We start from the raw sequence: 26,753 nt of genomic DNA, 5'->3' as shown, positions 1-26,753 counted from the left end.
TATACTAGCCATTACATTGTATAGAAAGTTATTTATATCAGGTTACATAGATATACCAAAGTTATGATTCAGGTTATGCAGATACATTAGGTTATATTGATATCTTATAACTTAAGCTATATAAGCACATTGTAACCTAAGTTATATAGGCATCAGTTACAAACACTGTCCCATGCTCTAACATCTGTGATGTTTCCAGGTTCTTTCAGATGTTTACAACCCTTGGGCCGAAGAAAAGAAAGAGGCATAACTCACTAAGGGACTAAATTACATTCATCTCACTGTACAACTGGTTCTGTGCAAAGTGTGAGAGTTTTAAGTGTGTTTATAACTCTCCTGCGCAGAAACACAAAGCAATGGCCTGTCAAACTGTGAGGAGGGCAACACTTAGAGCAGAAGTATTGCAGTTAAACTCAAGAGGTCAGAAGATACCAGTAAAATGAACTTTATTTCAAAGCTCTTTAAAAAGCTTCACAATAACACTAACAGAATTAGCATTTCCTTCATTTTATGTACCCCACATGAAAAATGTATTGTTTAGCAAGAGATGAAACGTAAGCGTTTCTGCATGCTACTAACACTTTTCACCATCTCATTACCTGATAAGTACTTTGGACTGCAACAATCAAAAACCTCAGACAGAAGGATTTCTTCTGCAAAGTCCTTGTGAAGGGGACAGACACTGGCTTTTTCTGACATACCCAATTAGATGTCCAGACAAAAGAAAACTACCTTGGCATCTACAAATGCCTACGAGTGTTTTGATTACAACCTTTTAAAGGAGCAGTACATTTCAAAGCAAGGGCTTCTTTTCATCTTTAGTGATGCAAATGGTTAAATACTGCACAGAAGCTTAGTATGAACTCACAATTCCACAGGAATCTGAAAGTTACCAAGGCAATTTTCCTTTTAGGATAGTCATGACCAACACTTTTACTATTCTTCCTCCCACAACATAACATATTCCCAGACAAGTCTTAAGAAAAAAAATATAAATAGTTTCCAAAACAATGCATTCCCACCCCCATCACATATGACAGCCAAAACATCTTCTGTCATGGGATGAAATAATTTGCTGCAAGTGCAGTGGCTTAGTCCAGGTCCATGTTAATGGTGTTTTGATCACTTGGATGACATTCGCCGTTTTGCTGAGGCATTTCAGAATTTTTGTCATCTCCCATGTCTTCAGTTTTATAATCACTCTGCTCACTTAATGGGTTTTCCTCCTTAGGAGAGTCAACTTTTGGTTTTGGTTGTGTCACAACAGGCTCACAAACATTGTTTAACTCCTAAAAGAGATGGAAAAGATGTAGGCAGAATGCGTATTAAGGAGCCACCAGCTTCACTAGTGCGAAAAGTCCTGTGTCCAAAAGACTGCTTGAAATTGGCTTCTGCATTTGTTCCCCTGAGTCCAAACTGACAAGTACTTATTGTACTCTGAAATAAATTAATTGGTATACTTTCTGATGTTCTGTGGGAAAGTTCAACTAAGTATTTTGGATTTCGCATTGGTTTTTTTCAATACTATTTTGTGTCCAAGTAAAACACTGAAAAACAACCTGAGTTTTTAAGGTGACTGAAAGACAAAATATCAGTGAGCCCCACAGAATTGTATACAGTACACTGGAGCTCCTCTGCTTTCTGCTCGATCTCCTCCTTTCCATACTTTCTACCTTTCAAGAACACTAGAGCAGCAAGATGAAACTGGGAAAGACAGAAGGCACACACAGCACTCCACTTTTAGCACCAACCTCTAAAGATAGTTTCTTATGGTACTTACCTGTAGCTTTGCCTTAATTTCACTTGAATGCACAGCTGGATCCTGATCTAAGCTCTTCTTAGCCTGTGCACTCACAGCATTATTCATCCACTCTACCACTTCACTAACACACTTCTCTACTTTCATCATTTCCATCTCATCGATATGGATGTATTTCTCATCCTGTCCAAATACAAACATTTTGTATTAGTTAATACTGTCAAGTGTTAATAATGTAATGAAGTTATGCCAACAAGTCCATCTCAATTATTTATAACTTGTAAATGTCTTCCAATGGTCAAAACAAATAGAAGTTAGCCACAAGGGAGATCCATTACAGCCAGAGACAACAGGAAATACAGATGTGAATATAAAGCTTCCTTTACCCAAACGAACAAGACATCTGGTTTACAGAGGGCATAGAAGCTTCATAAAAAAGTCATGCAATAAAACACAACATTCTTAACAAAGCTGATAAAAATATTCCCTCCTGTTCTGGAGGAGCTACCTGCACCCAAGATAGTTTAGACATTGAGATTCTGATATACAGGGAAAGGACCACAGTTTTCAACTTTAGCACTCCCTACAATGCTACAGCTACACAATTAACTATTATCAGGAAAAGGACCTACCCAGCAACACAACCAATGAACCCATAATTAGAATTCTTAAATAAAACCAAGTTTTTAAATATACTATTTACAATGATGCTAATTATTTCACATGTAACACTACTAATGATTTCACTTAATTTTGTAATCTATAGCGGTGAAGACATAATTGTTTCTGATGTTAAGTCTCAGATTTAATTAGTCTGAGTGTTGTGAGCCATCCTATTAAAATTCTTTAAGCTGAAATTAAAGGAGCAAATTTTTAGACTGCAAAGCTTATCAAGAACATAATCTACAAATACCAATGAAAAAAAAACCAAACAAAAACTCCACAAAAAACCAAACCCCAAATACCCACATATAACAAAATTGTGTTTTTTACTTTATCTGCAGCTAGGTTTTACACTAATGCTTCTCACCATACAATAATTCTTGTCCCTGAAAGAGGAGCACATTTCTAAAAAACAGATCAGTTTTTTAAAGGTCAAGAATCAGACCACAAGTCTAAACTCTTTATCAGAACACCCTCTTCAGCCTGAAAACATCCAGAAGTATCAAGCAAATGAAGATACGACACACTGCATGAGATTTTTTGAGTACTGGGAAACATTTGTGGTGTTAAATTTGTGACCTATATAGCAGTAGTTCACAGCTCATCTGAAAGTGCATTTGAAGCCCTCCAGCCAATGAGCCTCACCGAAGCACTGTGGTTAAAAAAAGGCCACTTACTTTATTCCTGAATTCCCCAGCTATTGTAGCATAGTACTGGAGCCTGTGTCCCAATTCTTGTAATAGCTTTGGTCGTTCCTCTGCTTCTTGGAAGCGCATTTCAATTGGAGTACCTAATTTCTAGAAAAAGCAATTTCTCCATGTTTATGTGATTCATTAACATTCATTAATGTTGTTTAGCACAGTCTTTAGGAAATTTTGCTTTTCGGGCATATTAACAGGCCTACCTTTAAATTCTCTAATTTTTCTACATACACCTGCTTTGCTTCATCCTCACCCTCTTCATACAGCCAGCCTTCTGTCTCTGCTAGGAGGGCAGAGAATCCCTGCAGATCCTGTGGGTCAATATAATTCAACACATCAAACACTGAAACACACACCAATCAACCATGTTTGTCTTGAAGGAACATAACAGAGGTAAAAATATACACATGAATCCTTAGCCTCCTGTATGAAAACTTAATTTCTACTGCAGCCTTTGCCTAATTTAGTTACTTAAACCATGCCTGCTTCTGGACTTCTACAACAAAGGTAGCATTTACAGACTTTTGTCTTTGATTAGGCCAATGCTTGGGGTATAACTCTAATTCATGGTTTTGGTTACACAAAAAGCAACACAGTTTCCCCTTCCAGTCAACAGTTCCAATTGGAAACAAAACTTTACTCCATTTGTGACAAAACCCTTTTTCAGGGATATGTATTTGTTACACCTAAGCCTTATTCTGGGTTAGTCACTGCCATCATTCAAATGAAGTTCTGGTTTTGCAGCTATGTTTAGGATGGCTTTGAGCAAGTTTAACCAAGGTATACAAAACAGATACTTGTTTTTTTCAGACAAGTTCCTGAAACCATAACCTACCTTTTCACAAACAAACTTTTCATATGGTCCAGACAACTTGTCCCTGAACTCATATACATATTCCTCCACTGCATTCTTTGCATCATTTCTTTCTTTCTCCAGTTTATCTTGCATAATCATCTTTCCCTGTATACCACAGAAAATAATTAAAAAATAACAATGTTCAAACAGCATTCTATAAAGCACAGCTCCTGTGAAAACTCCCAGAGGCCTTGGTTCTCCTAACTGTTGAAATTCTCATTATTACACAGTAGACTCATCTGAAGAAATGGGTTGCACTTCTCTGGATTACAACAGTTTAAATGAATCTGTGATGCCATTCCACGCATCAGTGCTCTGATACTAATTGCTATAAAGGACAATTCAATCTTTCTGATAAACATTTGTCAGTTATGTGTTAGAAGGCAGACAGTATGTTAGCTCACTGTTAATTGAGCCCACACTCCAGGGTGACAGTACAAGAACAGAGGCTGCCTAGAGAAGCAGGTGAATGGTTAATAACTGCACACAAGAAAGCAGTCTAAACCACACTAACTCACCTCTGTTTCAATATACATATTGAGGAGATCTTTTCCTAACTGCCAAACCAAGTTAGCTTCAATGGGAAGTTCCACATTCTTCACTTTTATCTTGGGTTTTTTAGCTTCTGGGGGCTGATCACCTTTCTTCTCATTTGTCTGAGTTAGAAAGAAGAAAAATAAGATAATTTTCCTGACTTCTTTCTGATGAAGTACTGCTATGATCAAAGACACATTCAGAGGAAGAACACACAAAGGTTTTCCATGTTCTTTTAAAATCTTCAAAATATGCTCATGAGGCACTTTCCTTTTGGGGATTCCCCTCCTATCCTAGTCTCCTTAGAGTCTGTTTCAAGACAGTAAGCACTGAGCCGCAGCAAGGACATTCCAAAGATATATGCTGTGTTTGCAGATTTTCCAGAAGTGTTCATGTGTAACGTAGCAGTTCACTAATGATGCTGATAGGTCTTAAGATTTTAACCCAAAGCATTTTTCATCTCATACAGATGAAAAAAACAAAATCACTAGCAATAACATGCAGACAAATGTTTCACACTGATTGTTTCCTTTTAGGTTTATAAATTCCTGATCCCAGCTTCTCTCAGCAGGCCTAGTAAGCTTGGCCTTTAACTGCTGTTTAAATTGAAATGTCTGCAACACAAATAAACGAGTTGTACAACACTGCAAGAAGACATGGAAGTGGTAGAGAAAGGCTTCTTGCAGGAATTCTTTTGCAAACTCTGTACAGAAACCATCACAAGATACAGATATTATTTTTCACTATAGTAAAGATGTGAAAATGAAAAAGGTTCCAACACCAAGTTCCTTACTTTTCCTGAAATATATTACGATTTTAAAAGCCATTATATAGGATAACATTTTCAACAGAGTTAAAGGGTCACTCACTTTCTTGACATCTGGGATTTTGTTTTCTTCAGAGGGAGGTTCTGATGAAGGGGGAGACTGTGACGTTTGCTGACCATCAGTTTGTACCTGGGACTGTGTTCCAGCCTCACTGTTCTCTTGCTGGATATTTTTCTGAAATGAAAGCCCAGGCACAAAGGATGTAGAAGGCATGTGCACTTGCATTTACGTATAGGGCACGTCACTTCTGACGCACATACGGTACAAAGTGCCCTACACAGCATTCTGTGCACACGCAGAAACACACACGCTTCAGCTATGGAGATACAGACTGGGTGCAAATTCAGAAGGAGTTCATGAAAATGTTACCAGTGCCAGGCTTGCTGCACAATACTTGTGTGCGTGTGTGCACGTGCTCCCACTTTCTCTTACAAAAGGGGCTTTTAATTTATTGAGTCATAATGTTTACTTTTTCCCCCTCAAAATTATTAAAAGATCAAGTAGACTATAACAATGTGCATTATTCCCCAGTGCTCCCCTCTCCTTCAATGCTGTAGAAAACAATTCAGCTTTCCCTTTCATAAAAAGTTTCAAAAAACTTTACTTGATACAAAGGATTATATACAAATTCCTTCAACATAAAGTGCATGGATGATTAACAATCCAAATCTAGTTTTCCTGTTTGGAACAGCTGGATAACTATGGCACCTGTAAGCAACCCCACCCTCAAACAACCTGCTGCTATATTTGGCACTTCACACAATAACTGATTTTGAAATCCACACACTTTCAAGATAGCACAAATTATTTCCTGTTCTTGTAAAGACAATTTCCTGACAGCTACACACATCTTAAAATTAATCTCCTTTTGCTTCCTTAGAGGAAGGTATCTTCCTTCCAGAGTATGTAACAGCAGAACACACTTTCAATCAGTAAGGACATTCACACTCAAGAAAGGTCAACTTACATCACTGAAGTTTTCAATAGACCTCTGGTCCTGAGCTTCCACTTCAGTCTCAACACTGACATCTTCACACTCTTCACTTTTAACTGGTTCTACCATAGATGCAGTGGACACACTGAAAATGCCATGAGTATTGACCCGGACTTTCACTTTGACTTTAGACTTCTCTCCATCTTTCTGGGCTGCCACATTCTGGATAACATACCTACCTAAAACCAAAAGAATCAAAACTCACACAGTGGAATTAAGTAGGTAATAATACAGAACCAGGAAAACATCTCCCTTTGTCATAGACAAACTGTTTTCTAGATATTTGATGAAGCCTCCATGCTAATCTCATGGTCCCACAAATTAAATCAGTACTACCAGAAAAAAAACCCCAACAAAACCAAAGTACATTGCTTTTCAGCTAACTTCATCTTACAAAGCAAAGAGTAGGTTCTCCTGACACAACTAATAGAGAGTAAATACAAAACTGGTGCTCTCTGTGTTACTACTAGGCCGAAAGAAAACTACTGAAGGGCTTAGTCTAATGCCAATATTAAGTGGTGCCTTTCTAATACAAGCTATTGCCCAACATAGAAACAGTATTTCTAGAGGCTTTCCTTACAGCTTCTAACATCCATGCAAGTCTGCCATTACCTTTTATTCTTGGGCAGAACCTAATTGTTCTGTAACTACTGTAATACTTGAAACAAGCATTGTGAAACTAATAGACAGACAATTAGTTCAACAGTAAATGAAGAATCAGATGTCCTTGACATTACCTGCAGACATTTTTCCTTATGCATGGATTACCAAAAGAGTGACCTGGAGACCAGAATGCTCACTTAGCTGCAAAGTACAAGTTCCCCAATTTCACAGGCCAAATATACACATTTGCACACACCATTCTTTCAGCAACAGATCTAGATCACAAACACACAAGCTTTTACCTGCCTTTCTTGCAGGCTATGGAATATAATCTTCTGTCTTGTAAATCCAATAATACTGGAGTTGTGTGACCTGTTCTCTCTTTTGCCAGTCTCATTAGAACTACTACTTCACCCATTAGTCATACCAGTAATTCTGTTCTGAGCAAAGAATTAACTGGCAACTGAGTTGAAACAAATCTGATCTTCAGTTCTGTTCTTACCAGCTTTCAGAACAGCAGATAAACAGTTTCCCATTTGTCAAAGCCAAATAAACTGAACACTGACAAAGCCCACCATCAATCTTTATGGTAAGAATCAACCACTAAAAGAAGTCTGATGTTTCTGTAACTATAGAATACAGACAGAGAATCACAGAATGGCCTGGGTTGGAAGCAACCTTAAAGACTGCATTCCAAACCCCCTGCCTCTCATTAGACCAGGTTGCTCAGGACCTCATCCAACCTGGTCTTGAATACCTCCAAGGATGGGGCATCCACAACTTCTCTGGGAAACCTATTCCAGGGCCTCACCACCCTCACAGCAAAGACTTTACTCCAAATATCTAATCTAAACCAGCTCTCTTGTAGTTTTTAAAGCTATTCCCCCTTGCACTGTCACTACTTGTGCTTGTAATAAGTCCCCCTCCCTTGTGCTGGTTTTTCAAAATACATGGCATGCAAACAAACATTTAATTGCATGTTTAGAACTCAAGAACAATTATTGAATTGGCCTGTTCTTACCATCAGTCTTTTTCTAACTAACCATGTTGTAAGCTCTTTGTAAGTATCAACACTGTCAAGTGCTGCAATTTGTCAAAAAGTATGAAAGAACCGCTTAGAAACGTTACATAGACAAATCAATACTGTAGTCTTGTAGCTGCTACTATTTCAGACTGCTTTGATTAGAAGTTACTCAGCATTATGTCAGTCCCAGAAGGTACAGGTAAAAACAACAACTAGTTATTCAAGACACACTTTTTAATATATACAGGAGATATTATTCAATTATTACTAGTTTGCTTCAGTGATAAGCAGAAAAGAAGATTTAAAAAGTTAAAAAGCTATCTTTAGTAGTGATAACCACATTTTAGTCATAGGCATTGATTTGTTCCCCCTCATTTCTTCGTTTAGCCAAAGAGCATTATAAGCAAGAAAAACAAAAAACACTGATTCAATTGCCTCAGGAATGGGAAAATTCTGAGTCCTTCAGAGACAAAAGCCTGAATATATATATCATAACCATACTGCACAACAGTTACTCTTTGATTTCAAATTGTTCTATTGGAGACAACACTATTTCCAGGACTACTTACCAATTTTTGACTCAGGATATGGGACTCCATTAGGATCAGAATAAAAAGCTTCTAGCTCAAATGGACCTTTCCTATAGAATGTAAGTACCTTAGAAAAGGGTGCTGCATGATTTCTGCTGAAGACCTCATGAACTCTGTAATTAAGGGAAAAGTATCACTTTTAGCCGCATATTTGAGCTGGAAGGTTTTGATATAGGGTCAGAACTCTTTAGAGGAATATCATGTTTTGAAACATCTACCCTTCTGAACAATTCCAATAAAGACACTTCACTACTGTACTGCAAGGAAAAGGATTTACTGTTCTCTACTGTAATGAGAACTTGTCCTATTCCACTATTGGAGCTTGGAATAGTGTATTTTGAATCATAATTTGCACCCTTCCTTAGTCTCAAAGGGATAATTATAGCCCTGTTAATTCCTTGCTCATTTATGTTCCATGGCTCAGTTGAGAACCCTGACACCAGATTATTATTCATTCCTCAACATGACAGAAAAACAACCAGCTTTACTTCATGTTCTATGGCATGTCCGCTATTATGCCAGCCTGATCCCAATTTCCAGCTAAGTTTTGTCTCCTAACTGTGGAAGATCTCATCTAATAACCTAGATGTGAGAAAATGAGAGCTTTACCTAGAACATGAACCCACAGGCTGCTCTCATAAGTGACACAACAATTAGGCCCTGCACCTCCACAGAAAACAGACAGGAAGAAAAAAAGGCTGAACTACAAAGAACATGAAAAAGGTATGAACAGATCCCTCTAGAACTATGATTTTTCTACAGGTTGAACTTGGAGCTCTTTACATCCTAGAAAACAATTGCATCTCCCACAGGCATGGCACAATTAGTAACAGATGTCAGTCATAAGAGACTGCAGCAAGAAATTACTCTTACAAATGTTAAATTTTTGCTAGGTGTTAAATTCCTCCTGCAGTCAGATAAATAGCATCCATATAAATTCACAATATTTCCATAGTACCTAACATTACTAATAAATCAAGAATCTTAGGTGTCGGGAACACCTTGAGTAAAAACTGAAAAGCCAAAAGGCAAAGTGGAATCAGGACCCAAGCACTGATCTAATTTTATAATCCTAATCCTGACAACCAGATAAAGGCAAGACAAGATACTAGTTGGTAGCTCTTTCACTTACTTTTAAAAAATCCTCATATTTTTACAAATGAGGAATTACAGTTCAAATTTCAACCTGTGTCTTTACAATCTTCCCTGCCAAACATCTCTGGTACATGGCCTATGGTTTTTCTACATGAGAATGCCAAATCCTAGTTTAAATGCAAGCAAGAACATGACCCCTGAACTATGAAGGTCAAAAGCTTCATGGAATGGTAGTCTGAGCTACCTACCCTTCAGTGTCCTCTGCTTCTGTGTTCCACAGCAGAGATATTGGAAAAGGTGTAGCATCTGTCACAGAAAATTCTCTCACTTTAAAAGCTGGAGAAAGAATGGCACACTGAAAAAAATAGTAAAAAACAAACAACAAAAAAGCTTGCATTAAAGCTCGTTAACTCCTCTACTCCACTAGACATGACAGCAAAAAATTTTCAAACAAGTGAGAACTGTATTGATTTTACTAGGCAGAACTATTTCAATGCTCAATTTCAATGCAGTATGAGAAGAGAAATCTCACACACAAGTGTTTATGTGCTATGTTAGCAGGTCTTTTGCAGCTTGTGAGTAAAGGTAACACTAAGAAAGTAGCAGGACTATAAAAAAGGGAAATTCTGCAGTGCTTACTCCTAAAAGAAGTGTTTATCTAAAGGGTCCTGCTTCTTTTCCTGAACACAACTGATTGCTGGCAATAGGAAGCTGTCAGTGAGATGGAGTAAAGAAACAAGTCAAAGAGAAGAGGGTGAACTAAGACAAGAAGTTAAAGGAGAAAAGGAAGAACACTGAATGAGTTGTTTGCTTGTAAAATATAGTTGGAAACAGTAAAAATGGGAGGGAGACAGAATAAAGCCTGTTTCACTTTGATGGCAAGCTGGATACCAGGAAGGTCAAACTTGCAGTAGTTTGGGCTCTCCATAGATACTCCTTATACCTTATTGAGTAAAAGTATCTATCAGCTTGACAACAACTTAAATTTTTGGCATTAAAGATCCCTAGATTGTGTTCTTCTGAAGAGCAGAGTGGGCTGCTTAAGGAATGCACCCTGCAATAGAGTACTGCACCAGGGAGGAGTACTCAGGACTTTTTAAACAGTACAGTCCCATAAAAAGACCTAGTGAACATGTATGTTCCCTTGAGTACTTTAAAATGGACCACTTCTACAATTTTTCATAACTGCTTGACTAATTCTTCATGGAAGAAATACATCTTTTAATTTCATCAAGTGCTGCCAGTACTATACCTGCAGAGCACAGCCCCTAGCTATGGCTTCATCTGCATTCAGTGTTGTACTGACATCCTTGCCAAAGAATTTAGCAATCCTCTCTTTGACAGCAGGAATACGGGTTGCTCCTCCCACAATCTCTACAGCATTTACATCTTCCACTTTCAGCTGTGTTTGTTCCATTAATGAAAGCAGAGGCATCTCTATCCTCTGCAGCAGGTCAGCACACAATTCTTCAAACTGTGACCTAAGAAAAAAAATGGAATTAACTAAATAATGCCTGTCCCACAAGAACCTTGCCTGGTATTTGTTTCCAAACTGAATGCTGACTAGGTTGGTTAACCACACCGCAGAGACCTAAAGCTAAACTCCTGTGAGTAGGCCAAAGTGGCAACCATAGACAAGGTAGTACACAAACAGCTGCTTTCAAATTTTCCTAAGCCACTATCAATGTAGTGAAATAAGATAAAGGTTTTGTTTGGGCAGCTGCTATGTATTTGCCTCAGAGCAGAGGTTAAAGATAAGAAATCAGAAAACACTGACACTTCCTTTATAATGAAAAACAGTTGCCCAAATACTGGAAGAACCCACTACTCTTCGCATTAGCTACAGAACTAACAAATGAAGCCATGCCTGTGAACATGTGCAAGAGAGAGAGACTTCATTTACACTTGGACCATAATCAAGTAATCACCCATAAGCACTGTTTCTGCCCTCCATTTCTCTACCAATATCCACAGTACACTAAAAACAGAAAAAAAGAAACAAAGCTTGAACTTTTACTATCTTGAGAGAGTATGGGATTTAGGTTACCTAAAATATGCAGAAGGTCAAAATATGCAACCAACCCTCTGGTTTGCAAGCATAAATCCATGGGTTTAAGAATATATTCTACAAAAAGAATCTAAACTCCTTATGCATGCTTTATTGCACTGAAACATTACTCAAGTAGCTGAACATTCCATTTCCCAGCCTTAGCTATTCTAGCATTACAAAATGCCACAGCTATTCAGTACTTACAGTTAATTTTAGCACATTAAGTTTCTTTCAAACACTGAAAGAAACACTTGTTTTAAAAAATGGCCACCAAAACAAATGCCTGTCTTGTACAGAACTCACCTGTTCATTTTTCCAGATACATCAGTATCATTCATGAAACACTCAATATTTAGGGGAATGTCTGTGCTATTTGAACTCATTAGTTTCTTCAGTTTCTCACATTCCTGATACAGACGAAGAAGAGCCCGAACTTTGGTTTTTGGATCTAGTTTGTACTTTGATTTTATTTCTGCACAAAAGTAATCTACGAGCTTTCCATCAAAGTTTCTCCCACCAAGGAAAGGGTCAAATGCTGTCCCAAGTACCTGGTTTAAAAGAACACAATTATTTTTTTTAACACTAATAAAAATCACAGGGAATAGCAGTCTTCCAATATCAGCAAGTCCTTGCTTCAAAATAATGTTGGGGACAGGTCAGCCTATCTTCCAATGCACAATCACATCAGCCAAAAATTGATCTTCACTTTTACAGAGGAAATAAGACTAAGTAACTAAGTGACATCCTAAGTATTCAAAATTTTAATCCATACACAAACTCATTTAGATAAAGGAAAATAAATTAGAGCACTAGTATTATTTATCTTACATTTGTGTATTGCAAGAAATTTACAGCCTGTTTGAAACAATTCTAATGAAATGAAGGACACTGATGAAAACCTTTGCTTTTTGACTCGTTGCCACTTTCCATGCATTAAATTATTTCAGAATTTAAAAAAGAAGGTAGATTGGCAGGCTATTTAATTCTAATTGCTTATAGACCCTTTTACTTCCATTTAATCTTACTACCTTCAGTTTACTCTTGTTGAATGCACAGGCTGATACTTGAAATGCAGAATGTCCCATATCAACAAACACAACTATCCGTGGCTTCTCTTCAGGAGCTGGAAGGTCTTGTTTATAAATTCCATAATTCAGAGCCACTACAAAAGAAGGGTCAGATGTTATCCACACAATCTCTAGTTTCCAGTGGCATACCACAACACCCCTGTGAACATTAACCTGTAAGATCAAAAGCATAAAGACAAATCCCAACATACACATGTGCTAACTATACCATCTTCATGGAAGCTTTGTTTCATTAATCTAAGCTGTGGGACCTGAAAAGCAGAATATACTCCCTTAGTCATGTATATGCTCTCTAAGCATTTGTTTGGGTTTTTTTTTTCTTTTTTTGCCTTGCAAAGTAGTCAAAAACATAGAACAATTTAACAACAAAACCCAAACCCAGTTTTGTATTTCCAGTGAGTATCTTCCAAGCTGGGAAGTTTTGTCTGAGAGCTGTATAAATGGTCAGCAGAGCCATGTGTCTGCTTAAAATCCTGACTATACCGAAAAAAGCCTTGAAAGTTATGAGGTGTTGATGTTTAATCAAGGAACTTCCTTTAGGATTGTCTAACTGCTGCAACTGTAAATCTGGGCAGTACACTAAATGAACAAGTAGTCCAGGCATATGTAGTGACTCCTAAATAAGTGCTCAGGGAGATAATTATCAATGGAGCTTGATGTCATCTACCCATTCACACTGAAGACATTAAACCAAGAAAAGAACAGCATGTTTTTCAAATATTTATGTCTTATATTTGCCTTTTCAAGTCAGTCCTTTTTCTTAAAGTAACTAAATGCACCCTCTATCCCGTCTGTCAATTGCAGAAACTGCTATTTTATCCTACTTACCTGCAGTCATGTCATTCATTAATCTAAGACAATTCAGACCAACAATCTGAGCTGCATCCAGAAGAGACCTCCTTTCAGCATCTGTGAAAAATGATGGAACCTGAAGAAAGTAGGTGAGAATACAAAGTTACTTCCAGAAAATGAGACATTACACCACTTATTTGAAAGTATTAATTTAAAAATTGTATCTATTCCTCCTCTTTGAGGAAGATACTTACTTCAAGCCTCTAAAATGCAACCACCATACTGAATTAACACTTCAAATATTCTACTCAGAGATGGAATTAAACTAACATCAGCTAGTTTACATGAGCACACACTAGCAAGAAACAAGTTATTTGTATACAAATGCTAATAACAGTAAGTGCTGGCCCAAAATGTGAAACTGGGTATTATGAAGACAGTGACATGGAATACCTTAATCAGAACTAGCAGGTAGACTCCAAAAAAGGAAAGAGGGAACTAAAAGCATACAGCAATACTACAGATGTCAGAGATGCAAAGAAATAACGGATAACAAATGAAGATAATCTATTTTGGCATAAATTACTTGGGCAAGAAGTGCTAAGAAATTCTGAAGGAATATGCTGCTGAAAATTTTCTACAGATCTCCAGCATTGGCCTTGGACAGTGCCTTCTGATGTCCCCCTTCCAGGGACACATGAAGAACTAGCTTTCCAGGTTCAACTGGAGAATCAACATTTCTAATAATAACAGAGCTAAATATTCCTAGATGCAACATGAGACAGACTTGTTCAGAGTCATTGAGAACAGGAGGCAGGTGCTATTTTATACTGGGGCTTTGCAATGGAATGACTGATCTTGATCTGAGGTCATTTTCTGTGCAGTCATAACAGTGAAAGAAACAAAATAAAGTTTGCTGAAAGGATGAAGATAAACACGACAGAAACTAAAATTTTCAGCTGACAGAGGGCAAATATTCATAAACAAAGCAAATTGTTCAAAGCTGTTATCAAATTGTTTTAAATCCAAGAAAAAAACACAAACATATGTATTTACTTCAATGAGTAATTAGTATGCTTAGTCATGAAAGCAAGCTGTTCCAGAAGGATTTATACCTGGATCCAGAAACATTTTGGGTCCAAAGGTCCAGACATTTCCAAGAGAATGAGTTCATGAAGTTAGTCAGGGATTGGAATATGGCTGCAGCCCTGGGATTTCTTTAAGTCAGAAGCTCTAAACCTAGTTTGGATTAATCCCTTTGTAAGTGCTTAGCAGAGTTCTGTTTCACTCTGCATGAATAGAAACAAAATGCCCTCAATAGCTGAAGTTAAAAGACATAATGTTCCTGTGCACTACAATTACTTACAGAAATAACACAGTCTGTTACTGGCTTTTTCAGGTTACTCTCCGCAGTCTCCTTCAATTTAGTCAATAGCATAGCTGAAATCTGTTCCACACTGAAGATGTGCTCCTCATCCATGTACATGACCTGGATAGAATAGGTAAAATAATTCCATTAGTTCAACTGATGGAAAACGGCATATATTTAATGTTCTTTGATACACTGCTGGCTAATACTCTATAAATCACAACATGCTTCATTATTTCATTATAGAACTTCAGTTTACAATTTAATTTCCTAGCTGAGCGTTTATAGAAGCAATAATTCCATCCTGTCCTAAAACATCAAGAACTGTATCAACTCCATAGATTAAGGAAATTGCCAAAAACGACACAAGTTTAAAATGTGGCACACCATTAAGTAAAAATAGCCATCATTTTTCAAACTGATGCCAAATGCAAAAAATGTACAGAAGTACTTGCTGTGTATTTTTCCCTGGCATTTTTATTCTTCTACTCAAATATGTGAGGCGTCTCTGAAAGGAATAACTGTGCAACAACAGCTCACCTATGCATATGAAACAACTAAAAGCTTAAGATAAAGCTTAGCAAAAAGTTCATTCGTTGCTCTCTTAGCAAAAATCATTCTTGAAGCACCATTTTTATCATGCAATTGAATACATGACAGTGATGAAGTGAAGTTATATGTTACAGCTGATGCTTGAAAGTAACACTTCTCTTTTATTCACTCAGTATGGTTTGGGCGAAAATTAGGCATTTTGGTTTTAATAGAAAAATTGTTCTCTAAACCTCGGAGTCTTATTGAATTTTACTGAACCAATTATTAAAACTTTTTAACCACAGTTAAATACAAATAAATACTAATTTGTTCTCCAATCAGCCTAAGAAAAAAAGGAAAAATACCAAGTAGTAGAGTTCTCCCAACACTAGACTCTCATAGTACAAGACTCCTACACACACTGATTAAAGGAAACCAATAATTTCTGTCTGAATTTATTTGTTAACCTCACAAATCACAAACAGCAAAAGAAAAAGCATCCTTTTTTTTTTCTGTGATCTATTCATTACTTAGGACTGATCTATACTGAAGTTATGAGGGACCAGTTCAAGCTAAAGTCTTCAACAGTGAAGCAACACTGATTGTTATGCCAGCAAGGCTTCATTATCAGTAATTGTACATGTTTCTGTAAATGGACACAATATTATTAACAGCACCTATTCTATGAAAAACTGACATTGTATCAGTGAAGTCTTTGAAATGTAAGCAAGAGACAAACCTGCAATGTAATAGGAACTGGTTTTGAACATCTTTTTCCAAGTAACTGACTCCAGGCAGTCCACTAAAGACACACTTGCCACTCATTTAAGGCAATCATTCTAAAGAAGAGTTCTGACTATTTTCTAAAGGATTTGTAAAACACCTAATAGGTCTGCTTCAATGCATTCCACACAAGTGGCAGAAAGTCATACTTTGAAGTAAAAGCATACAACCTTGTAATTACCTTAGCAGTTTTTCTGCCAGTGTGTTTGAGCTAGATGTGCAATTTGCCAACAGGGAAACTTGCATTTCAGCAATTATTTGTAAATGAACCTTAATTTTAAGGTTAATATCTACTATTTAAAGATAAAGCTGTCTATTCATAGAAGAGCTCTTCTTTAACAGAGAGATTAAAACAACCTACCTTTAGGGTAATTAAAAGAAACCCATATTTTCATTTCAGGTGCTGAAATGTAAGACTTCAGATTTACCTATACAACCCAGAAAGATACACTGCAGGCTTACCTTCACTCCAACTCCACCATTCTTCATGGGAACCAAATCATAGCTCAACTTTTCTTTTTCCTTCTGAACAAAAGGATCATTAAATGCACGGCCATGGAATCTCTTGAAGTTAGATACAGTGTTGTGGGCATGAGTAATTTGCTATAAAGAAATACAGGAGAGTTAGAAATCCACTCTTAATCAGCCTGCAATGTTCAGCGCTGTTCTGTAGGCCCCCAAGCACAGGTCAAGTTTTCAGACTACTGCTCACTCCCTTGTTACAGCTTTATTTAACACTGGTAATTACTGTCTGGTACTTTTTATCAGCTCATTAATAAGTTAGACACAGACCATTACTTATTAAGGATTATAAAATTATCTATCTCTGAAACCTTGAGACAACTGGGTGAACAATAACATGATCAACAGAGTCTACTACTTTAGTCAACTAATTTAGAATGATAGAACTGCTTAAGTTGGAAAAGGCCTTTCAGATCAAGCCCAGCTATTTACCTAACACAGCCAAGTCCACCAATATCCCCAACAGCCACATCCACACACCTTTTACATAACTCCCAGGACAGTGATTCCACCACTTCCCTGGGCAGCCTGTTCAGATGTTTACAAACTATTTGGTGAAAAAATCTTTTCCTAACAGCCAATCTAAACTTCTCCTGGTGCAATTTTGTGCTCCTTTTAGGTTATTATAGATAGTGATAAGGGCACACCTGAGCTTCCTTTTCTCCAGGCTAAACCCCCCCAGCTCCCTCAGCTGCTCCTCATCAGACTTGTGCTCCAGACCCTTCCCCAGCTCCATTGTCCTTTTCTGGATTCACTCCAGCACCTCAGCATCCTTCTTGTAGTGAGGGGCCCCAAACTGAACCCAGGATCTGAGGTATGGCCTCACCAGTGCCGAGTACAGGGCACAATCACTGCCCTGGTCCTGCTGGCCACACTACTGCTGATAAAGGCAAAGGCACCATTGGCCTTCTTGGCCACCTGGGCATACACTGGCTCAGGTTCAACCACTGTCAAACAGCACTTCCAGGTCTTTTTCCACCAGGCAGCTTCTCAGCCACTCTGCTCCCACTCTGTAGTGTTACATGAGGCTGTTGTGACTCAAGTGCAGGACACTGCACTCGTTGAACCTCATACAGTGGCCTTCAACCCTTCAATCCAGCTTGTCTACATCCTTTTTGTAAAGCCATCCTGCCCTCCAGCAGATCAACACTCCAGTCCAACACGGCCTCACCTCCAAACTGACTGAAGGCGCACTTGATCCCCTTTTCCAGATCACTGATTAAAATATCAAATAGGGCTGGCCCCCAGTACTGAGCCCTGGGGAACACCATTGTTGCTATCCTGCCAGCTAGATTTAGCTCCATTCACCATAACACTCTGGGCCTGGCTATCCAGTCAGTTTCTAACCAGTTAGGAGTAACCCCCAGTTGTGCCAGTCATCCCCCCACGTTGCCATAATGGCAACTGTGTCACAGTTTTATTGTTGCACAATGGTGTCCAGCTCCTCCTCTTTATTGCCTGTGCTGCAGGCATTGATGCCTGCTGGCATGCACTTCATGGGCTATCAATCCTGGCCCTTTTTGCAGAGGAGAAGCCCCAGCTCCTATGTGAGCATTCTCAGGAGCTTCCTCAGCTTTAAAACACATCAATAATAACCCTTGTGTCACCACTGCTGCATGGATCTCCATCCCATCTTCACCAAGGCAGCAGAGTGAAGGACCTCACTCTCTCAAACACTGCTGTGGTGCCCCCCAGGCTTATCTCTAGCAAACTTGGCTGCATGTCTTTCCCCCTCCAAATCTAGTTTAAAGGTCTCAGTGATCCCTGCTCGCTCCTGTGCAAAGATCCTTTTCCCCCTCTGAGACAGGTGTACCCTGCCTGTTGCTAGCAGTCCTGCTGTCATGTAAAGTGACCCATGATCAAAACCCCTAAATTCTGCCAATGGCATCAGGCTCAGACATTGGTCTGCTGGCTCTTCCTGTTTCCTCCTTCATTTCCTGCAACTGGAAGGATACAGAACACATGATAGCACTATTCGTGCTCCTGATCCCTTAAGCACTCATTCCAAGGCCCTGAAATCTCTCCTGATTGGCCTTGGACTTCCTGGTGCAACCTCATCACTGGCAACCTGAGAAACCAATAATGGATAATTATCTGACAGCCATACCAGGGTAGGAACTCGGACCCCAGAGAGGCATCAGACTTTCCTAAGAAGTGGTTCCTGTCAGCATATTGGGCCTTCTGCTCCCTTCCGGAGGGAGTCTCCTATGGTAATGTCCTCTTTTTCTTCAGGGAAGTGGTTCTGACACAGGCCAACTTAACCTTGGGGACAGATTGCTCCCTATCCCTTCAGGTCACTTTTCCAGCAGATGGAGGAGAGAGAAAGGAATCCTCTGTGCGTCAGGTGTGCCTCCCAGGCATGTCCCGGGGACGGCAGGATGCAATTCCACTATATCATCTCTCTCTCTCACACTCCCTGATAGTCCTCAACCTACTCACCTCCTGCTAGAGTTTTTCACTAAGTGGAAGAGTACCTGGGCACATTCCCACATCTGTGCTCACAGGTGCCACCCACTACTGGCACTGTGAGCAGGGCTCACCCTGCAGGCACCGCCCAGTACTGGCAGTGTGTCCCTCCAGAGCTGTCTGGGCAGCTGTGCCAGCTCCGTGCCATAGAGCTGAGCGAGGCCATGGCTTCCTGCCAGGTGGGTACCGCTGCTCCCTGGCTGGGCTGGCACTGCCTCAGCGCCTTCCTGCACACTGCTGAGCCACACCCTGCTCACCAGGGCTCCCTAAGGGCTTCTTTGATATTTGGGGGAAACTGCCGTTGTTGCTCCTGGCCCCACCTAGGTCCCATCAGCCACTGCCACTCAAGCTGCAGGCTTCTGCAGCTCTTGTCTCCCTGCGACACTCCCCCAATTCAGGAAACCCCCCTGTGCACTGCACTGGAGCACTCTGCTGCTGATTGTGCTGGCAACCAGAGCCACTCACCTTGCACCTCACTTCTGTCACCCAAATTCAACTTAGACCAAATTCAAATGTTTAAAGATGGCAACGACGTAGGAAGTTGGCTTCTCTGCCGGTAAGCTGCCCCTCCAACCCAAGCCACACCACCTCCACTTTAAACATTATTACATTAAGCGCAAGCAAGTGCTTTCCTAGTTACTAAGTGTCAAGTTTAAGTGTCCCCGTATATTTCAATTAGCTACTTTTTTCTCCCTGAGCTACTTTGAAATCACATCATTTCCTTGTTCACACTCGCCTGGCAGCAACTCAAATTTCTACCCTAGACCAAAGAAGATTACAGTGCATAGACAACTTGGAACTTTTCTTGCTAACATCAGCTTGAAATATGTGCTAAACTCCAATGCAAGCTCCCCAGAGCAAGCAAGTGACATAAAGAAGCATTCATTATCAGAAATGCAAAGCACAACAGAAACCAGACAACAAGAGCAGCCTAAGAGATAATGCAAGTATCTCAGAGTAGACTTAATTCTATTTTATTAGAGAGAAATTATAAAAGTGTGTTATTATCTACAGAATAGATTTAGGCAGGCACCAACAGACTGCATGATAGCAACTCAAATGCTGAGCATACCAAGGAATATTTCTAGCATGCACTACCCTCAAAGAAAAGCATCAATTCCTGGTTGCATTAAAAATTTTCCACCACAAAATAGAAGAATTTGAGCTACATCTTTATTAAAAGCTACTCAACTAGGACAGTTCTCCTACAGAAAAGCTCCCTGACAAAAAAAGGAGGCCATACTCCCACTAACAAACAGTAACTTCCAGACAGCTGTGTCTGTGGAAAGATGTCACACTTGGACTGCCTGCTGAGAGTCATCCTTGGTTTATTCTAATCACCAAACAGTGCTCAGCAATTAATAGTACGAGCACAAGTTAACACAGGCCAAAAATCATGCCAGGAACTATTCCAGTACTTAAATGTGATGGAGTAGTTAGGTTCCTGTGTTGAAGATTGTTGCCCAGCATGGTTTTATTTATTTGTATAGCCACAACTTCAGAGTGCTTGAATGCTACGTATTTCCCAGCTGTATGGCTGAAGAATGTAACAGCAGGAATTATTACCATGTAGTGGGTAGAGAAGCACAAACACTCTGGCAGCTTTTATAGCCTAATTTAGAATTAACCTCAAAGCCTTTTCTAAGAGAACAATCTTAAGATATTTTTAGAGTAATTGTATGCCATTAGGTTTGTAGCATGTTTTAATATCTTCCCGCTTAGTCACAATTAAGAAAGCTGAGAATTATGAACTGTTAGCTAATGTACTGTTCTCATCTCCAGTGCTGCCATGCTTGCCTAAAGGTTACAGAAATTTGCTGAAAATTTGCTCCAGCAGCAATTTCTCAAATATTAAAGACAGCACCTTTGAGTATTTTGAGTTCTCTCACAAAATCAGACTGTAGAAGTCACCAGTCAAAACTTCTTTTTATTTCGTGGGATCTTTTTGGTTTTTTGCTTTTTATTTTCCAAATAAAAACAATCATTGTATTCCTTGATTTAAGTAGCTACTACACCTGAAGACACCAAAAATGTAACTCTCAGTAGTCCATGTCAGGAAACTTTCACATTTACAAAAGAAACACAATTCACATCTCAGATCATCAGCCAAACTGGACCACTTACAACTACAGAAATAAATGATCTGTCATCTTTTATCATTTAAAGTATCACATTCTTTTTCCTGGCAAAAATATTTAGCTTCAACTTCTAGGAGAGCCAAGCATGAAACACTCAATCAAGTAACTTCATACAGGTTAGTCTGAAGGTAACTGAAGTCACAGGTGTTCATCACTGCAAATACACACTTGTAAATGCAATCTAAGAGAGAATCGGCCTCACTTGCAGCCTCCTTCATGTTTTCCACGGCACCTACTGGAACAATCTAACAATACTGAAACATGCTTGAGAGTACATCGGGTTCAGATCATTTCTCATTTTGAGTAACAATTCATTTTTGCACACTAATGAATCATACTAGTTTCTGACTTGCAACAATGTCAGCAGTCAACTGAGCAATGCTGAAATGAAATTTGAGAAAAAACCACAAACACATGTATTTACTTCATTACTCCAAATGCTAACCTGTAACTGAATGTGCATGTGCTTGTTAACATGTGAAGTATTTGTATTGCCTCGGCTATTCAAAATTAAGAGGAGTGCTATTACAGCGGAATAAAGTCTCCTTTAGTGCTCTCTCCATGGAAACCCACTGCAGTCCTTTTGCTACATGAGATGCACAGGCCAGCCGAGGCTGCATGCTTGATCTCCCAGCAGCAGTTATGTAACAACGCACAATACCTAAGGATTTGTTTAATCATCACAGTTTGTTATTCTGAGACTTGTTGGAATCAAGTTCTCCTTCTAAACTGAAAATACTACTTTAACAAAGAAAACATTCAATCTTTCAAAGCACCTCAATAAAAAAAAACCACAAAAAAACACAAAACCAAAAACAACAAAAAACCAAAATAAGGACTTGCACCTTCAAAACCAGCGGCATTTAATTTACAGCAAATCCAAAGGTAGTAAGGTACCCTAAATAGCTTTAAGAATCTAAGCCAAACATCTCCCCTTACATCTAATTTTAAGAGACTACATACAGAATTTAAAATGTTTTCCTTCAAGTACCAGGAAAATCCCGTATACAATCATTAGGAAAAGAAACCCAGTGACCTTAACTTGTCAGTATATGAACATATTCCACTGGAAAGTATTACATTAATGAAGGGGAGAGCAGAAGCATTCTAGCAAAAACATCCCACATTTCTCCAAAGAAAGCATGGCAGCATAGTGCAGCATTTCTAAAATAAAAGACTCAACAAGAAACTGAGGCTGTTTGGCTTTAAATACACACAGCCAACTCTCTTTACACACACTGGTACTTCAACAGTTTGCAGCAGGAAATGACCTACCTGGTTTTTAGCCGCAACACCAATAGCTCTGTTTTTGGATCCAAATGAAACCACCGACCTGGAAAGAACAACAGGCTAATTAACTCGGTCCTGACAACGAACACGACTGAGAACTGTCACGGATTCGTTTTCTACTGCTACAGATAAAACACCTTAGTCTTTCTGTCAAAGTGTCATTCCTGTAGTAAAAAACTACAGGGAGACTTTTATCCGTCTTAAAGCCTTGGCCCGAATCCAGGACTTTTCACAATGGCTTATCCGAACGGTAAAACAGGATGATCGCAATTCAGAACTCACAGCCGGACTACACCCTACCCATCTGTGCATGGCTGTTCCCAACTTGTCAACTAACTCCTGCTTGGAGCCAGAGGCTTTCTATATCTAACCTCTGACTAAGGGAGAGCTACCCTGGAGCAGCTGGCAGAGCCCATCCTCCGCAGCACGGGTGGGAGCGGGTCCGCCCGTGTCCCACTTACCCCGGGCTGCCCCACGGGATCCTCCTGCCGCCCCCGGCGCTCCCCGCCCGCCGCAGCACGGCCCGAGCGGGCTCCGCACAGCCCCGCAGCCCCGGGCACTGCCCGCGGGACGCGCTCCGGCTCCGGGGCACAGAACGGGTCGGGACCGGGGAGCGGGCTGGGGGATACAGGGGAACAACGCGGGTGAGGATCGGGGCGGGCGAGCAGAGAGCAGGTCAGGGTCTCGGGGGCACAGCGGAACCCAGCGGCTGGGGGATCGGCGCACACAGCGGGTCAGGGCGGGAAGGGGAGCACGGGGGCACACAGCGGGTCGGAGGGACACACAGCGGGCTGCCGCCCGGCCCCGCCACCCTGTACCGACCCCCCGGCAGCCCCGGAGGCGGCGAGTGCCGGGCAACGCGCTGGCCCCGCACAGCGGGAACCCCCCCACGCCCCACCGCGAAACTTCCAGCACCTTCTCCACGGCGGGCGCCCCGCCGGGCACGGACCGGCCCCCGCCCGCCATACCCCCCCCACTCACGGCGTGCACCGGTCGCTGAACTCGTTGGCGACGGTCTCGATGCCGCCGGCCCGCGCCACGGCGATGTAGCAGCTCTGGAAGCCCAAATCAAAGCCCACCACGGCCATGGCCCCGGCGCCAGAGGAGGCCCCCGCTCTACCCGGCTCGCTCCCGGTGCTGCTGCGGCCGCCGGTCCCCGTAGCGTGCGCGGGCGGGCGGGCGGGGAGGGGACGCAGCGGCGCCGCCGCCGCTTTAAATATGACAATGAGGCGAAGTTTCCAGAAACTGCGGCAGCCACTCACCGGCTCCACGTGCGGCTTCCGCTTCCGCCCTCGGCCGCCTTCTCGAACAATTCCCGCCAATCGGCGGAGCCGGGCGCGGTGACGTAAGCCGTTCCCACGGCGACCGCGGACGCCGCCGGCCCCTCGGGGGCGGGGCCAGGCGCGCGGGGCGGGGCGGGGCGGGGCTGGCGGCGCGGAGCGGAGGAGGCGGCGGGGTCCGGGAAAGGCGGCGGGGGCTCTGCGTCCCGGAGTGTGCGGGAGAAAGGGATACGAGCTGCTGTCCCCGTCCATGCCCCCACTTTAATACACTGGGCATCCTCTCTAGAGCTCTTTGTCACGTTGTTGTGGGTATCTCCCTCCTGCGCTGGCAGGCGAAATATGCTAATTGTACGCACCGCTGGCTCCCTGCAGAGGGCTTTTGTCTCGGTGTGCCACAATCCGCTATAACATAAGTGTTCTATTGCCTCCTAGCAGTCCAGATCTAGCCTTTTGTACAGGACCCCCTTCCTGCTAGAAGAGGCCTTAAACTTCTGCATTCCGTACGGAGGTGTGGGGGGTACACAGACCCTGATTTCGGTTGTCAGCAGTACATCCATCACCGAATCAATCCGGTTGGAAAAGACCTCTGCGATCATCGAGTCCAACATGTAACGGAACCATAACAAGCAGACCGTGGTACTGAGTGCCTCATCCAGTCTTTCCTTAAACACCTCCAGGGACAGTGAGTTCACCACCTCCCTGGGCAGCCCATTCCAATATCTAATTGCCCTTTCCGTGAAGAAATTCCTCCTAATGTCCAGCCTCATATGCCCCAGGCACAGCTTAAAGCTGCCTTTCAGGTCCTGGCTGTTACAAAGGGCAGGGAGAGATGATAGCATTCACTGTCCTGAGCGTCCCTGCACAGAAGAGGCAAGATATTTCCACCCCCATCCCCAACACCCCTTTCTAGGAACTGTGATTCAGCAATTTCTGATAAAGCTTTGCTTCAGTGTTGAGTAGCATTCAGCTCTGCTGGATTTTGACCCCACTTGGGGGTGTATGGGGAGGATTTGGTCTCCTAAAATAGTGTTTGCCTGTTTCAGAGACACGGGGCTGAAAAATCCATGAGACCAGCGTGACTAACTAAGGATGCAGCTTCTAACTCCAGAATGAGCTGATAGGTTGGCCTGATAGATGTGTGTGTGTGAGCTGGTGAAGTTTCATGTCCTTACTTGACATGGTAAATATTCATGGTAATGTATTTCCAGCTTTGAATGAGGAGACAGACTTCATCAAAGTATTTAGCTGCTTAAATATCCTGATACAGAAATGCTTAAAGTACTTAAGTGGCCTTCCTGAGCATCCAAAGTCCTTGTATCCTGGATAACACTTCTGTAGAACTTGAAGGTGAAAAACCAGTCTTTTAATTTATCAGTTCACCTGTGTGTCAGCTGTCACCCTTCCTGACAAGAAGTGGGGTACCTAGCATTTTCAGTGATTGTTTAGGAATTTCTGTTCTGAAAAATTATGGACATGCAGCATATCTGGTGGTTTAAGTGTTGCCATAGATGATAAAAGTAGATACCAAACATTCTTTCTGCTTTTTCTCTTTTGTTACAAACTGTTTATCCTTGAATAGAAAAAGAAGAAAACTTGACTGTTTGCCCAGATTGGCAGCTGCTCTCTAAAGGGAGGAAAAGATCAGCAGCGAATTTGGAAGTTACTCTGCTGGCACCATCTCTGATGGTGCAGTGCAGTGGTTGAGTTATGCCTTCAATGAACTGGAATCCCAGTATAGGAATAAAGTTTATTTTTACTCAGCCTAGAGCAGAAGCACATATTGGTAGTGACTCGCTATGTGTTCCCACTGTGGAACTGTAAATGGTGTTGAGGAGGAGTAGAGGGGAGATGAGAACTGTTGAGGGAAGTAAAATTGGTAAGGCGCTGCTAGAGATGGTTCCTATCTCTGGGCCTGGGGCAGCTGAGGCCATGGTGAGGGCTGTTCTGGAAGGACAGGCCAGTGCTGCATGCTGCCAGCAGATCTGTGGGCTGGAAACCCTGTGGCTGTGGGCACAGCCTGCTGCCAGCAGGGACTGCTTTGTGCAGGGATAAGTTTGAATGTTCTGGTGTGAATAAGAACGCCCTGTTTTTCATCAGAAATACAAGATCAAAGAGGCATCAAGAAATGCCAAGACACTGGCTGGCTGAGGTTAGCACACTGGTGAGGCCTGGCAGTGAGAGCACTTGTATCTGTCTGTCCAGACTGATGCTCTGGATAAAGCCAGCAGGATGGAAATCCTTAAAACCCTGATTTACCAAGGGCTGTAGAAATGTCATGATAAGCTTTATTTCAAAAGTCTAAGAAAAGATTCTGAAAAGTCTTAGTTCTTTCTTCCAGCAATGTGGAGAGTGTGTGTGTCTTCCTTCTAAACTAGAAACAGGAAGGGTTACGTATGGACAGTCAATCTTCATGTAGGGTGGGTGGGGAAACACTGTAACCTCTGCTGGTGTTAGTGTTGGAAGACTAACAGTTCAGAACTGAGGCTAACCAGTGTGCTGCCCTTCTTTTTGGGTGTCACATCAGCCTTTACTGGATGTCCATGTGGACAGCAATGCTGGCCTGCTGTGAAGTTTCTGTTCAAGTTCTCCTTGGTCATGTAATCTGTGATCTTAGTGCTGCTGGGAAGGGGAAAGGAGAGTTCTGCTACTCCTGCTTTCTCATTGTTCAGTGGGGTATTTGGTTCTTGCATAGGAGTGCTCTGTTTTAACCTTTGTGGTTTTGCAATGCATCAACTATTGTAGTTTGTTACCAGAATATAATGACTGAGCTGTGTTTTTCAAATTTTTAAGGTTGCCTG

General features: G+C 41.2%; 1 protein-coding gene across 2 annotated transcripts; it reads right to left on the bottom strand.

The window, feature by feature from the left end:
- Positions 1-429: 429 nt before the first annotated feature.
- Positions 430-23,940, bottom strand: HSPH1 (heat shock protein family H (Hsp110) member 1). 2 transcript variants are annotated; one of them, XM_030953991.1, is made up of 18 exons: positions 23,657-23,940; positions 22,661-22,718; positions 16,722-16,862; positions 14,943-15,065; positions 13,613-13,712; positions 12,725-12,858; positions 12,000-12,244; positions 10,899-11,127; positions 9,895-10,001; positions 8,531-8,664; positions 6,308-6,513; positions 5,383-5,514; positions 4,498-4,635; positions 3,959-4,084; positions 3,327-3,434; positions 3,100-3,219; positions 1,781-1,942; positions 430-1,289 (listed from the first exon to the last, which is right to left on the bottom strand). In XM_030953991.1, exons 1-18 carry the CDS (start codon positions 23,761-23,763, stop codon positions 1,092-1,094), a joined length of 2,568 nt encoding a protein of 855 aa, XP_030809851.1. In that variant the 5' UTR covers positions 23,764-23,940; the 3' UTR covers positions 430-1,091. The 2 variants fall into 2 exon arrangements, with proteins under 2 accessions (XP_030809851.1, XP_030809850.1); XM_030953990.1 differs by lacking the exon at positions 23,657-23,940 and adding an exon at positions 22,857-23,139.
- Between the last annotated feature and the right edge of the window lie 2,813 nt (positions 23,941-26,753).

The sequence above is a fragment of the Camarhynchus parvulus genome, chromosome 1, assembly GCF_901933205.1.
Source record: "Camarhynchus parvulus chromosome 1, STF_HiC, whole genome shotgun sequence".
Classification (NCBI taxonomy): domain Eukaryota; kingdom Metazoa; phylum Chordata; class Aves; order Passeriformes; family Thraupidae; genus Camarhynchus; species Camarhynchus parvulus.
This window is presented reverse-complemented; position numbering and strand designations above follow the sequence as displayed.

Bases quoted from the DNA above. Each gene is read 5' to 3' on its own strand.
- HSPH1 (XM_030953990.1), bottom strand. From the start codon at position 22,987: ATGCACAGATGGGTAGGGTGTAGTCCGGCTGTGAGTTCTGAATTGCGA. The intron at 22,719-22,856 runs GTAGTTTTTTAC...TGTTCTTTCCAG, and splicing joins AGACGGATAAAAGTCTCCCT to GTCGGTGGTTTCATTTGGAT. The intron at 1,290-1,780 runs GTAAGTACCATA...CATCTCTTTTAG, and splicing joins AAATTAAGGCAAAGCTACAG to GAGTTAAACAATGTTTGTGA.